At 47.3% G+C, this 14,589-nt stretch overlaps 1 protein-coding gene across 1 annotated transcript in view; it reads right to left on the reverse strand.

Annotated features, from left to right (window-relative positions):
- The window catches only part of KCP (kielin cysteine rich BMP regulator), a 694,272-nt gene that overhangs the window by 345,380 nt on the left and 334,303 nt on the right, over positions 1-14,589 (reverse strand). The window contains exon 21 of the mRNA XM_086918865.1: positions 6,062-6,155. Within this exon, the coding sequence (XP_086774991.1) occupies positions 6,062-6,155 (94 nt within the window). The remainder of the gene's footprint in view (positions 1-6,061; positions 6,156-14,589) is intronic.

Raw genomic sequence — 14,589 nt, forward strand, 5'->3', positions numbered from 1 at the left:
GGGTGTGCGCCATGTTGTGTTTTCACTTGTGTCTACACCATTTCACGCTGCCTGCAATGGCAGTCTTGCTAGAGCTTGGTGGTGGGTCCCTTAGGGTGGCACAATACATCCTGCAGCACTTAGGGACCCTCTTTGGTAACCATGCTAAAGCTACCAGGGGTACTATTTACTCGGGACTTACAGGGGGGTGCTAATGGTCTTGTCACTTGTGGAACAATTGTACAGTTACCTTGTTTTTGGGAAAGAACACTGGCACTGGGGACCTGGTTAGCTGGAGCCCAGAGCACTTTACAGTCAAAGTTGCATCAAATACCACGAGAAACATGGGGGGGACCATGTCAAAAAGGTGCACTTTCCTGTACGCACTATAAGCAGTTTATTATTAGCAAGAGCAACAAAGTGGAACCTCTGTTGCACTGTTCCATAGGTTGATGGTATTCATAGACTTTGTGTTTTTTTATTAAGTTAATTTTGGGAAAGTCTAATTTAACTAAGAAGCAGAGAGCATGATGTTGCAGTAATGACTCCTAGTTAAAAATATGACATGCAGCACAGATAACCTTTCTGCAATTGCTTCTGTGCTGGTTAGCAACTCGGACAGCTGAACAACATCTTTCCAAATCTCACGATTTAAGGCAGAATTGTGTTCCAAATGTCAGTCATGTTCATTTTGTACCACTGTCTTCGAACAACAGCTCCTTAAATGGCACTGCTTAATAAAGCACTTAACTAAAAGTAAAAGCTTTGGAAGCAGAACACATACTTTGCCATGAGTGGCAGCTTGCAAAAATGATGGAAATAGTGATATAAATAGTAGTCCTGGAGTTGCATACTCTCCAAGACATCCACAATTGTCTCTGATTCCGCCCCAAGCACTGACACTGAAATGGCGTGTACCAGCTTTTGGGATGATGCCCTGAATATAGGGAGATGGTTTGTGGATGTTCCTGTTTGTCTGAAATCCATCTGTGGTGTTCAATAACACAGAAAACTCTAGCCAAATATCACCACCAGTGCCTGCACTTACTAACGTGTACCGCGCTCCTCTGATCAACATCTTTGAGGGGTTCTCAGTTGTGTGTCAAGTCCAAATGGTTGACCCACAAATCTAAATTTTGCTTCAAAAGGCTCCTTCATGAGTTCCGTCAGGACCAAATTAAGGTTCCATGCAGGTGGTGACACCCTCTTTGGTGGTGCGATCTTTTTTGCTCCTTCCAGGAATCTCTTTATTATCTGTGATGTGAAGAAGCTCTGACCTGTTTCTCCTCTTGTGTAAGCGACTATCGCTGCCAGGTGTACCCTTAGTGAGGATGAGCTCAGGTTTTTCTCCAGCAGGTGCGTGAGGTACTTAAGCACTGTTGAGTCCTTCTGCATCCTCTTGTGCAGCTTTTCCTTTCTGCACCATAGTGTGAACCTCTTCCACTTTGACACATAGAACTTCCGTGTGCTGGGTCTTCTTGCTTCCCGTAGTATCCTCAGGGTGTTCTCTGCTAATTTCAGATGAGCAAACTTTATGTCCTCAGGAGCCATGCTACTAGGCTGAGGCTCTCTGGCTCTGGGTGAAGCACCTCTCCGTCTTGCATGGAGAGTAGGTCTTTCCGGCTCCCAAATCTGTGGGGTGCACTCTGTGCCATCCCCATTATCTGTGAGTACCAGGTCTGCCTGGCCCACTGCGGTGTGACCAGTATCAGAGTCATGTTGCTGGTTCTGCACTTGTTGAGTACTTTCTGTATCAGAGGGATCGGCGGAAAAGCGTAAGCAAATGTCTTCGGCCAGCTTATCCATAGGGCATTCCCCAGGGACCCTTCCCCTGGTTGCCTGGATGCGAAGTTTTGGCATTTTGCATTGTCGTGTGTTGCAAACAGGTCTATTGACAATGTTCCCCACTTGCCGAACAGCTTCTCTGTTTCCTGTGCATTGAGCTCCCACTCGTGGGATGCCGATGTCTGTCTGCTGAGCCAGTCTGCCTCTACATTGTCTTTCCCTGGTAGATGTATGGCCAGCAGGTCTATCTTGAGTGGAATGGCCCATTTACACATTTCTTGCACTAATTTTGAAAGCGGGGCTGATTGTGTCCCTCCCTGCTTGTTTATGTAGAACATCGCTGTTGTGTTGTCTGTCTGGATCAACACCTTCTGGTTGTACAACTTCGTCTGGAAAGCCTTTATTGCGAGGAAGACGGTCTTTAATTCTATGTAGTTGATGTGTTTTACCACATCTGCTGGTGTCCACAGACCCCTCACTCTGAGTTTTTCCATGTGAGCGCCCCATCCCTTCTGGAATGCGTCTGTGGTGAAGGTCACCATTGGTGGTGTCAGAGGCTTCCCCTTCTCATGTTCCCCATGTTCCACCATGCTATCTCTTCTTGCACTAAGTGTGTTACAACCCCTAAATCTTCCCAACGACCTGTCACTTGTGACCAATGTTCCTGTAGCCATTCTTGGAAAGGTCTCATGTGCAGCCGTACATTTGGCACTAGATGTATGCATGACGCCATCATGCCCATGACTTTGCTCGCCGTCCTCACTGTCAGAGCTCGCCCCTTCTGGTAGAGTTGTGTCTCCTTCAGCAGTGCTAGCATTCTCTTCTCGCTGGGGAACACCTTGTTCTGTAGGGTGTTGATCTGTGCTCCCAGGAAGAGTTTTACTTGTTCCGGTTTCATTGAGGATTTTCCCCAGTGGATGGAGAATCCTAGGCCCATCAGTGTGTCTGTCACTCTTTGAGCGTGCAGCTTGCACGTCTTGTATTAACTTGCTTTTACTAGCCAGTCATCTAAGTAAGGGTATACGTGTATCACCTCCCTTCTTAGGTGTGCTGTGACTGCTGCGAGGCACTTTGTGAAGACCCTTTGCGCCGATTTTAGTCCGAACGCCAGGGTTGTGAACTGGTAGTGGTCTTTGTTGATGATAAATCTGAGTAGATGCATGTTCGCAGATGTTTAGCTCGTGTACCCCCTTGTAGTTGTATCCATGCTCCACCCTGGGAGTGTTTGCATAGGTGGACACTTGTCGCATGACAAAGTCACTTAGAGGAGGGTTGTTGACCCCCTCTTCTAATTTGTCCACGTCCATTCCCTCTCCCGCGAAAGGACTGGCCTCTTTGTTGGTACTGCCAGGGTTGTTTTTGTTGCTGTGTCTGGGGGTCGGACTGGTGGGACTGCTGGAACGCCTGGTGCAATGTTCCTGGCTGGTTTCCTCCCCTCCCGTTAGGTCTTCGTGACGGGAAGCCCCTCTTTGTCCCTCTGAATTGCAAGGCCCCATGGATCTTGCAGTCTCGTTATCTTTCTTCAGTTGGGTGAGCATCTCATCCACTGGAGCACCGAACAGTGTCTCTCCGTTGAACGGGGTGTTCAGGATGCTGTGGTGCACTTCCGGCTTGAAGCCCGAAATCCTGGGCCAGGCTTGCCTTCTTTCCGTGATGCCTATCATCATGAGTCTGCTGGACGTGTCCGCCCCGTCCAAGGCAGTTTTGAGGCAAGAATTTGCCACATTTTTCCCCTTTTCCACAAGATGTGCAGCCCTTTCCTGGTGTTCTTCAGGGAGGTGTTTGAGTAACTGGCCCAGTTCGTCTAAGATCTGGTACTGGTGCCTGTTGAGCAGTGTGTTGGAATTTGCCATGCGCCAGTGCACTGCGGCATTCCGTTCGATCTTTCTCCCCGTCAGTCCATCCTTCTGCTTTCCTTGACTGGGGGTGGCACTGACGTTGTTGGCACGTTAGCCCTCTTCCTTGCCGTAGCTGTAATGACTGATCCCTGAATGTAGGGCGGGTCTTTGGAGGAATGTTTGTATTTCTTCTCCGTCCTGGGTGTGATGGCTGTGCAAGTTGCAGGCTCCTTGAAAGCCTCTCTCCCCTGTGCCTTGACGCTGTCGAGCATCGGCAGGTACTGGCTCCTAGTTTGTGGTGGGAGCATTGTTTCATGGAGGAAATCTGCCTTCTGCTTTTCCTCGTCGAGTTTTACCCCGAAAGCTGTTGCTGCGTTTCTGATGACTGTGTTGTACACCCCAATGTCATCAGGCGGCGAGGGTCTCGAAGGATACGTGTCCACGTTATCCTCTGGACTCTCGGTGTTGAGGTCTTGCCACTCTATGTCTTGTGTCTTCGAGGATGCAGAGCCCAGGATTGTCCTCTGGTCATCATCTCCCTCCTCCTCGTAGTAGGAGGCTTCTTCTTCTGGATCTTCCAGCCCCTCCGGGCTTCCCGGCCTCGAGCAGTCTCTTTTTCTTTTCCATTTCGCCGGCGCGTTCGGCGTCAAATGGATCGGCTGCTCTATTCGAGGGATTGGTTGGCGTCGAGGTGACTTTCGGCGCCGAGCCGGGCTTTCGGCGCCGAGCTGGCTTTTGGGTTTTTTAACAGCGCCGAAGTGCTCTTCTGGTCCTTTTCTTTCGACGTCGAACGTTCCTTCTCGGGGACGTTTTTTGACGACTTTTGCTGTTCTCCAGCTTTCGGCGCCTGGGAGTCCCTCTCGGAGGGTCCGCTGGGCCTGTATGTAGCTGCAGATGCCGAAGCTTTCGGCATTGGCGCTTTCGAGGACTTGCCCTCGTTTTTTCGAGAGTCTGGGTCAGACTGTCGAGTGTCCTTCGGGGCTTTAGGAGCCGTCGAGTCTACTACATTTTTAGGAGTCTTCTTATCGGTCTCTACGACCGTGTAGTCGTCGTCTTCTCTGGTGACGTTGTCCTCTTCGTATGTTGAGAGACCCAGGTCTCGAAGGGATGGTGGCTGGCCCTTGGCCTGCAAGCTGGCGTTGGTCATCCTCTGCCTCGCTCTAACTCGAAGGGTTTTCGGCGTGAAGGCGGAGCAGGCGTTGCAGTCCTTGCTCTCGTGGTCGACCGGTAGGCAGAGGTTGCGAACCGGGTGCTGGACCTTCTGCGCGTACTTGTGGTGGCAGTTACGGCAGAATTTGAATGGTGTGTTGTCCATCTCCTGCGTTCAAGGGGGCCCCTGAGCACGCATTCTCCGATGGACGTCGAAGTTCTGGAAGTTTTCCTGTTCCTTCGTTGTCCCCTTCGATGGTGTAGTCTCTCGTCGTCTTCTCCAATCTTTCTCCGTCCAAAAAAGGCTTTTGGTGTCTTCTTTCTCCAAAAATGTCTGGAGCCCTTTCGGGAACGATCCAGACCCAACCGCGGAAAAAAGAATCTGAAGTTGGCGCCCAAGGGTGGGAGCTTCCGCAGGAAGCGTTGCTACGTCACGGGAAGGACACCAAAAGGTGGGACGTCGACGCCCACCTGGGCTACGAAAAAAAAAAAAGACTACGATTCTGGACCCAACCACTAGACCGCGGAATAATGCACAGCATAGTGAATCCAGAAAGATTCACGCTGCAAAACTGGAGGCTTTCCATATGACAGACGGGCTTCTCAGAGCCCATCAGAGACCATTCGGAAATCTGGTCCGGATTCCTTTCCGTCTGAACCCATCAAAATGGGTCAGTCGGAAAGGAATCCGAACAGCTGATTAATATGTCGTAGGAACGGCTCCAACCGAGGGTCAGAGCTGATTACTACGGCATTGTAATTGGGCCCCTAGTCTTAAAGTAACAAAATGGAATGGTTTAAGTATGAACAAATTTCTGCTGTTCCTCCCTGTAGATTCTCTAAAGGAAAACTAAGATTTCTGGCTAGGCTGGTTCAACATGGACCACTCACTATTAATTTATCTGCTGCCCTAAGCTCCAACAGATACTAGCTCCAAAAATATTATTAGACACGGCCATTCTACCACCAGCGCTATTTAAGGTTACAGTGTGCGCTAAACAATTTGAGTAGTCAGTCAGCTGAAATGGTTTTTGTTTACTTCCAGATTTTTATTGTTTGCTCTTTTTTTTTGTAGTTTGATCGACCAGTGGTCATTATATGCAGTCAAATTATCTTTCTTCATTTCAGCTACCGAATAAGCCAGTCAAGGTTGCAGGTGGGCAACACAGGCTATCGAAGTGTTACTGATCCAACATTCCCGAACAAACATTCAAAATGCTATTTGCAATTTTAGAACATAAATATTCTTAACCATTAAAGACATAAAATTCAGGCTTTGCGGTATAATAAGCTGTACGGTCAATACTCACCATCACACACTGGGCAGCAGGTGCCAGCCTTTGGCCTCTCTGGAAATGAACACTTCTCAGCACAATCTTTCTTTCTACAAAGAGCCAAGCCTTCCTGTGAGGGACAAAGGACAGTATGAGTAGAGCATTCACATATTATTCCTGAAACCCTTTTGCAATATCACTATTAAGGAATTCTCTACTTATTTTGACCAGAGACAAGATGAGTCAGCTCAATGAAAAGGGCTCTGCCTCTAAATATGGCCCATTTACTTGCTGTCCAGCTTTATTTGGCCAAATCGTCGCCACAATGCGGATACTGTGAGGTCACACATTCACTAGATAAAAAGCGAGCGCTTTTTGTCTCTTAGTGAAAAAAAGAGAATTATTCCATAACAATTTAGAGAAGAGTTTTCTAACCTGTTTTTTCCATTGGGCCTAATTTGAATGATGCATCACTTATAGCAGAATAACTTTAACCTACTCACTGTCAAAAGAATGGAAAAATACAAAGAAGGCAATTCCTAAAGCATTGGCGAAGAAGGCTAACCAACATTCGACCTTGCTTAAGAATTATTGGCAAAATTCAAACCGTTCTTCAGTCTTAAACTAAATGGAGGTGAGGCATGCAAAGAAGACTCGGATTCTATTGATCATCTTTATATCCTCCAATAATTTTTTCTCTAAAACGTACAACAGAATTCACAATAATGGTTGTAAAAGGCAGACTATTTTGGACTGAAGATTATTTTTGTACATGTTATGTTACAGGGTTTTTATTTGGTGTACACAGATTTTTTCAGACTAGCGGATTGAGTGGAGGGAACACAGGGAAAGGCACGCAGGAAGTGATTACGACTTCCGGGACATTGGACCAATTGGCTGACCAGCAGCTGATTGCTCCCCTTGAAATCCAGGATGCCTCTCTCCACGTGCAGCGGACGCGCCTGGACTGGGCTCAGGGCCACTCCCCCTGGTCGCTTACAACCAAAACCCCACATCAACCGCCTAACCTATACAGCTAAACAACTTAAAAACATATCCAATAACTCTGATAACAATCACATATGCCCCCTCCTCAATCTAGAAGCCCTGCCCACCCAAGCTTCCATATACTGCCCTAACAGTCCTTTCACTCTAAATCCCACACAAAAACACTCACCTGCCATAAGCGCCCCTTACCCCAGCAAGCACACTACTATTACATCAGCTCTTATTAACGCTCACTCCCTACCCAAACATAAATACGAACTACTAAATCTCCTAGAAAATCATAAACTCAATCTCCTCTTTATAAGAGAAACTTGGGGAGACCTATCTTCAGGACCAGACTTTGCCCCAGTTAACTCTGACGGGTTCTCTGTCAGTCGTCTTGACAGAACCACAAAAAAGGGCGGTGGACTGGCCCTTATTTACCGTGAACTATACACAGTAAGAACTGAACCAATCCCCATCAATACTTGTGAAGCTTGTTCCTTCTCAATGTCACTCACACACGCATACTCCTTCAAAGGTATTCTGCTATACCGCCCACCGGGACCACACGCTGAGTTTCTCTCTTCCATAGGGCATATCCTAGAGGCACTAGCTGGAGAAAGCAACTTTACCATTCTAGGGGACTTCAATTTCCATCTGGAAGCCCTCAATGACCGTGACACATCAACCTTAGTGGTAGAACTAGAAGCAATGGGACTCTCTCAATTAGTAACTAAACCCACCCACTCAGCAGGTCACACTCCGGATGCCCTCTTCACCAACAATAGGCAAATCACGCTAGGACAAATTCTCCCCTTCCCCTGGACAGATCATTGTGCTATCTTTTTTAATATTCACATAACAAATCGCACCTCCAATCAACCTACTCGCCCCCCCAAACAGTTTAAGGCCTGGAAAAGCATCTCCCCTATTGCCCTCAAATCACATCTTATATCCTCCCAATCCGTTCCTCTGTATGAACCTGAAAAAGCAGCTATGCAATACACTCAATGGCTCCACTCAGCCTTCAATACCTTAGCCCCACAAAAAACACCTCTAAAAACAGAAAAACACAATCAGCCCCATGTTTTTCAGAAGCACTCAGGCTCAAAAAACAAGCTTGCAGAAACCTAGAAAGACAATGGCGCCGGAACTATGACCAAACCAAGAAAACACTATACAAGTCTGCATTTACCAAATACAAACACCTCACAATCTCTGAAAAGAGTAAATACTACCTTATTCAAATCGAAGCAGCACAAGACCAAACAACAACTATTTCACTTTGTCACCAGAATATCCGGTCCTAAACCCTTTCCTTCCATTAATCCCACCCAAACCCTCTGCGACTCTCTAGCCACATTCTTTCAAGAGAAAGTCAGTCATATCTATACTAACTTTGCCACCCACCCCTCCTCCAACAAACAGAATATTGAACCTACCAATGAAACCAACACTTCCACATCCTCTCATTCTGACCCTACCAACAACAGCACCCTTCCTTCCCTTCTTGAATTCACTTAAGTTACTCCAGAACAAATCCTAGGCCACATTGCCTCCATCAAATCCGGATCCCCCAACGATCCATGCTCCCCAACCATTCTAAATGTGATACCAGTACTAGCCAATATCTGTAACTCCATGTTCATCACAGGAACGTATCCATCCACTTGGAAAAGAACAGTCATAAAACCACTACTAAAGAAACACAACCTCGACCCCACAGAAACCACAAACTATAGACCTATTGCTTGCCTTCCCTTCCCTGCAAAAATCTTCAAAAAAATATTCAACACTCAGCTATCACAGTTTATTAACGAAAACAATCTCCTGGACAACAGCCAATTAGGATTCAGGAAGGGCCACGGTACCGAAACAGTTCTCATCAAAGCCTCCGACGAGATCAGAATGATACTCGATCAGGAAGGAGCCGCGGCTCTCGTGCTGCTTGACCTGTCAGCAGCTTTTGACACGTCGAGCATACCACTCTTATCGACCGTACCTCTACCATAGGGATTAAAAATAAAGCCAAGGCTCTCCTAACATCTTTCCTCTCCAACCGCTCTCAATCAGTTATGCTAGGCGACTTCACATCCCCATCCTTCACTTTCCCAAGTGGTGCCCCTCAGGGATCCTCGTTAAGCCCGACCTTATTCAACATATATGTGTCCGACTTAGCGAGGGTCATTAAGTCTCATGGCATGCGCCGCAACAAATATGCCGATGATAGACAACTAGTAATAGAGACCCACAATGACGGAGAAAAAGTTGCAGCAAACTTCCAAACTGGAATGATCGCAATAAGCACATGGATGGCAAACAACTGCCTCAAACTGAACTCTGAAAAAACAGAGGTGATGATCTTTGGCAATTTCTCACCCAGCTGGTCTCCATCCTGGTGGCCAGCGAAACTGGGTCCACCCCAATCCCCGTATCAAAAGTCAGAAACTTAGGTGTCATCTTCGATGATAAGTTGTCATTCTTGCCACTCGCCAACAACGTTGTCTCCTCCACATTTTATACCATCAAAATGATAAAGAAACTCCTTCCTACCTTCCACTAAATGCAGGAAGAACTCTCATGAGCACACTAGTTATGTCCAGAGTGGACTATAGCAATGACCTCTTTCTCAATGCCCAAGAAAGAGTCCTCAAAAAACTGCAAATGGTCCAAAATGCAGCAACAAGGTTCCTGACCAGCACTTCCAAATTCAAACCTACATCCAACCTAATACGTCAACTCCACTGGCTGCCCATCAGAAGCCGAACAAAGTTCAAGGCCCTTTGAATCGCCTATAATGCAGTAAACAACATAGGACCAGAATTCCTAAAAGAAACTTTGTGCCCCTACAAACCTATCAGACCCCTTACCTCTGCTGCAGCAAATCTGATAAATGTTCCCAGAACAAAAAAATCTTCCTGAGGCGACAGAAGATTCACCATCGCCACCGCCCGACTATGGAACACACTCCCCCTTCCCATCAAAAATGCCCCTTCCCTCCTTTTTTTTTGTAAACAATTCAAAACCTGGCTATTTAACTAATTACTGACCAGCACCGAATCTTTCCAGCCTTCGCCCGTCCACAGCGCCGAGACACCCAAGGGTATTTGCGCGCTTAATAAATTGCATAATTAAATAAATAAATAAATACTACTATGTCGACATTATAAAACCCTTCGTTGGCCCAGTAGCAGCATGTACTAATAGGGGATTAGGACATGTGACCCTCAGCCTCCGTCTATGTCTTCTAAACTTGAACAAGGAAGATGAACACCAACATATAAATTGAACAATGTTGCTTTGGTCTTCAATTCTGTACGTACTTTCTTTTATTTCATTCTAGAATAGTTGACTCCATTTCAATGTTAGCTCGGACACAGCTATGGCAGCTGAGCTAACACGTGTTGCATCCATCAAAAAGGAATTTATGAAGGCACTAATACTGTTGTTGAAGATCTGTAGGAGATGGGTTCATATTACAAAGGAGGCTCACTGTAATTAAGTGCACCTGAGTAACAACACCTAGTTAGCCAGGCTACTGAAGCTCGTATGAAAAGCTCCTCATCGATCACAGAATCTAGTTCAAAAGTCACAATTTATGCAAAAATACTAATGTCTTAAGTGCGGAAAAAATATATGCTGTTGTACATATCTTCTCTGACCTAGCCAAAGGAGAGTGAATTTGCATTTATAGTAAACATCTGGGGGCAGATTTATGTTAACTGGCGCATCCCGAGGGATGCGCCAGTTAACATGCGCCACAGTGCGCCACAGCTACGGCACCCATGGTGCGCCGCATTTATGATGCGGCGCACCATGGGGCAAAAACGGCACAGATGCGTGACGCATCTGTGCCGGAAATGTGGCGCATTGCTGGAGTTGCGTCGCAAGCGTGACGCAGCTCCAGCAATGCTCTGGGGGGGCCTATTCTTTCAATGCTGCCTCAAGCCTTACGCCTGCTTCAAGCAGGCGCAGGGTTTTGACGCAGCATTGCCCTGAAAGTGACTGAGTGAAATCTCATAGATTTCACTCATCCACTTTCAGGAGGCGTTCCTGCGCAGGAATGCCCCCCCTGCGGAGGAACGCCTCCTCATGGCGCAGTGCTGTACAACGTGATGCATCTCCTAGATGCGTCACGTTGTAAATATGGCGCAGGGATGCGCCACAATTCCGTGCCGTTGCGCCACGCAACGGCGGCGTGAACGTGGCGCAAGCCCTTCATAAATCTGCCCCCTGGTGTTTAAGGGTCAACAAAATTAGCAGTGGAAGGTAGCATTAAATATATCAAGCATGGGCACTTTACCCAAGGGATAGCATGGCAGTGTATGACGGACTCTGATGTACCCCAGTACTTCAATGGAAGAGCCCAGCTCTCCCTAAATTCGGGATATTTACCAGCCCCCTCTGGCCAACTGCATTAAATTTGAAATGCTGTGTTTTCTTCTTAAACAGAGGGGCAGATTTATGAAGGGCTTGCGCCACGTTTACGCCGCCGTTGCGTGACGCAACGGCACGGAAACGTGGCGCATCCCTGCGCCCTATTTACAACGAGACGCATCTAGGAGATGCGTCACGTTGTACAGCACTGCGCCATGAGGAGGCGTTCCTCCGCAGGGGGGGGCGTTCCTGCGCAGGAACGCCTCCTGAAAGTGGCTGAGTGAAATCTATGAGATTTCACTCAGTCACTTTCAGGGCAATGCTGCGTCAAAACCCTGCGCCTGCTTGAAGCAGGCGTAAGGCTTGAGGCAGCATTGAAAGAATAGGCCCCCCCCAGAGCATTGCTGGAGCTGCGTCACGCTTGCGACGCAACTCCAGCAATGCGCCACATTTCCGGCACAGATGCGTCACGCATCTGTGCCGTTTTTGCCCCATGGTGCGCCGCATCATAAATGCGGCGCACCATGGGTGCCGTAGCTGTGGCGCACTGTGGCGCATGTTAACTGGCGCATCCCTCGGGATGCGCCAGTTAACATAAATCTGCCCCTCTGATTATAAAACTAAATATGTCTATGGCAGAATCTCTTTCAAAGTCTGCAACACGTTGGGCCAAACGGTTTCACCATGTGGACTCCCTAAGGTTTTGGACCATGGTCTTGCTCTGTGACGTAATATTCAATTGAAGACGTCATTGGCTCTAGACTGTGGATGCTTTTAGGGCTATGCTGTGTCTGTGCTTCAGACATTCAGCATTCATTCATATCTAAACTATTTATGTATGTGTCAGCTATGTATTCAGGAGAACAAAAACGTACATAAATTAATTGGCAGGAAGCTTCGGTGAGAGACGACTTGCTAGTCTACATCCCCCCCCCCCCCCCCCTGAGTAACTGCAGATCGGAGGCACTCAGAGCTAAAGGTTAAAATTGCTAATATCTTCGATGGCTTTGAATGTAATATCTATTGTTGTAGTCCGAAGGAAATAGTGTCTAGATTTGAAAAAGAAAATAACTAAATATCCTGGCTACATCAATAAATCAGACAGAAAAGTTTCATATGATTTGCAATACGGATATTCAAAGATTTCCAGGGAAAGTGATCTGATGGGCCTTACCATACATACATTTAGATTTCCTATAGGAGCAACATAATCCAATGGAAACAGGTGGCAACAGAGACTGTACTCATTAGCTGAGCTACAATGCAGAGAGCGAAACAACCTCCTTGTCGCATGCCAAGGACTGGATGCTGAGACGGTATGTTGAGTTCTCTTCTTGATTTCTTAGGAAAGGATGACTCCACTTAACAGCCACTGTGCTATCCTGCACTGAACAGAACATGTGAACAGTGACAGTGACAAGTGTCTCCTTAAGAGGGCTCCAGATAGAAGAAAAAAACTCAAAGTGTAGAAAACGTCCTTGACTGTTGCAAAGTGACTAATTTATTTTGGGGAATCACCTGCTGGTAATCTCGAACTCTAATGTGGGACACTGCTATCCACTACCTAGTATATGTTGTCTGACTCCTAAAACATGCCAAAATTGACCTAAAGCCTGATTAACACATTTAACTTATCTATAAGAGCATAGTATATTGTGCAGAAGTAATCCCATGGTATATAAAGTTAAATGACACTTGCGGACTTAACCAATCAATCACTACTTGTATAGCACAGCTATCACCCATGTAGTCAAAGAGCCAGGTCTTGGGTCCCTTCCTGAATTCTGTCAATGAATGGGCAGGGAATGGCGAAGGTGGAGGGAGAGGGAGTTCTAGAATTTGGCAGCGAGGTGGGGGAAGGATCGTCCTCCGGTGCAGCAGAGGTACGGTGTCTGTGAGAGTGCAAGGTGAGCAGAGCAGAGGTTTCTGGGTGGTTGGTGGATGTTCAGGCCGTGATTCATGTAGTGGAGGGCTTTGTATGCATGAGTCAGAAGATTGACTGGCTTCTTTTCTGGATGGGGAGCCAGTGGAGGTCTCTGAGGTGCTGGGTGATGTGGGCCCTTTTGGGTAGGTTGAGGACCAGTCTTGCTGCTTTGTTCTGAATTGTCTGGAGTAGTCTCAAAAATTTGCTGGTGGTGCCTGCATACAGTGCGTTGCTATAGTCCAGACGGCTGGTGATGAGTGCCTGCATCACTGTTTTCCTGGTGGTGATGGAAATCCATTTGAAGATTCTGCGGGACATGCAGAGAGCTTGGAAGCAAGTTGAGGAGATGGTGTTGACATGCCATTTCATGTAGAGTTCGCTGTCCAGAATGATGCCGAGGTTACGTGTGTGGTCTTTCAGAGTAGGGGTAGGTCCGAGTTCTGTAGACTACCAGGAGTCATTCCAGATGGAGTTGTGGCTGCTGAAAATTAGCACTTTGATCTTGTTCGTGTTGAGATTCAGGAAGTTGTCTGTCATCCAGGCTGCGATTTTTTTCATGCAGTTGTGGAAGTTGGTTTTTGTTGTGGTGAGTTAACGAGCTGGGTGTCGTCGGCATAGGAAATTATGTTGATGTTGAGGGTTCTGATGATGTCTGCTAGTGGTGTCATGTAGATATTGGAGATGGTGGAACTGAGGGATGAACCTTGCGGTGCGCCGCAGATGGTGCTCTTGGGCTGTGAGGTAAAGGGCGGGAGATGGATTCTCTGGGTGCGTCCCGTAAGGAAAGATGCCATCCATCTAAGAGCATTGTATTTGATTCCAATTTGGTGCAGTCGTTTAATGAGAGTGTGGTGGGAGACGGCGTCGAAGGCAGCGGAAAGGTTGAAAATGATCAGGGAGGCTGATTCACCTTTGTCAAGTAGAGTGCAGATGTCGTCTGTTGTGGCAATCCAGACTGTTTCAGTGTTGTGGTTGGTCTAGAATCCTAAACTGGAGGGTTCTAGCAGGTTGTTTGTCTCCAGGTGTTTGGTGAGTTGGAGGTTGATGGCCTTCTCCAGGACTTTGGTGGGAAACGGGAGGAGCGAGATGGGGTTGCAGTTCTGGAGGTCGCTGGGGTCTGCGGAGAGGTGCTTGAGGAGGGGTCTGACCTCTGCGTGTTTCCAGGTGCCGGGGAAGGTGGCTGTGGTGATGGAGCCGTTGTGGATGGTGGTGAGCTGGTGGCTGATCACTTCACTTCTGAGGTTGTAGAGTCCATGGGGACAAGAGTCGGTGG

This window comes from Lissotriton vulgaris, chromosome 1_1 (genome assembly GCF_964263255.1).
Source record: "Lissotriton vulgaris chromosome 1_1, aLisVul1.2, whole genome shotgun sequence".
NCBI classification, from domain to species: Eukaryota; Metazoa; Chordata; class Amphibia; order Caudata; family Salamandridae; genus Lissotriton; species Lissotriton vulgaris.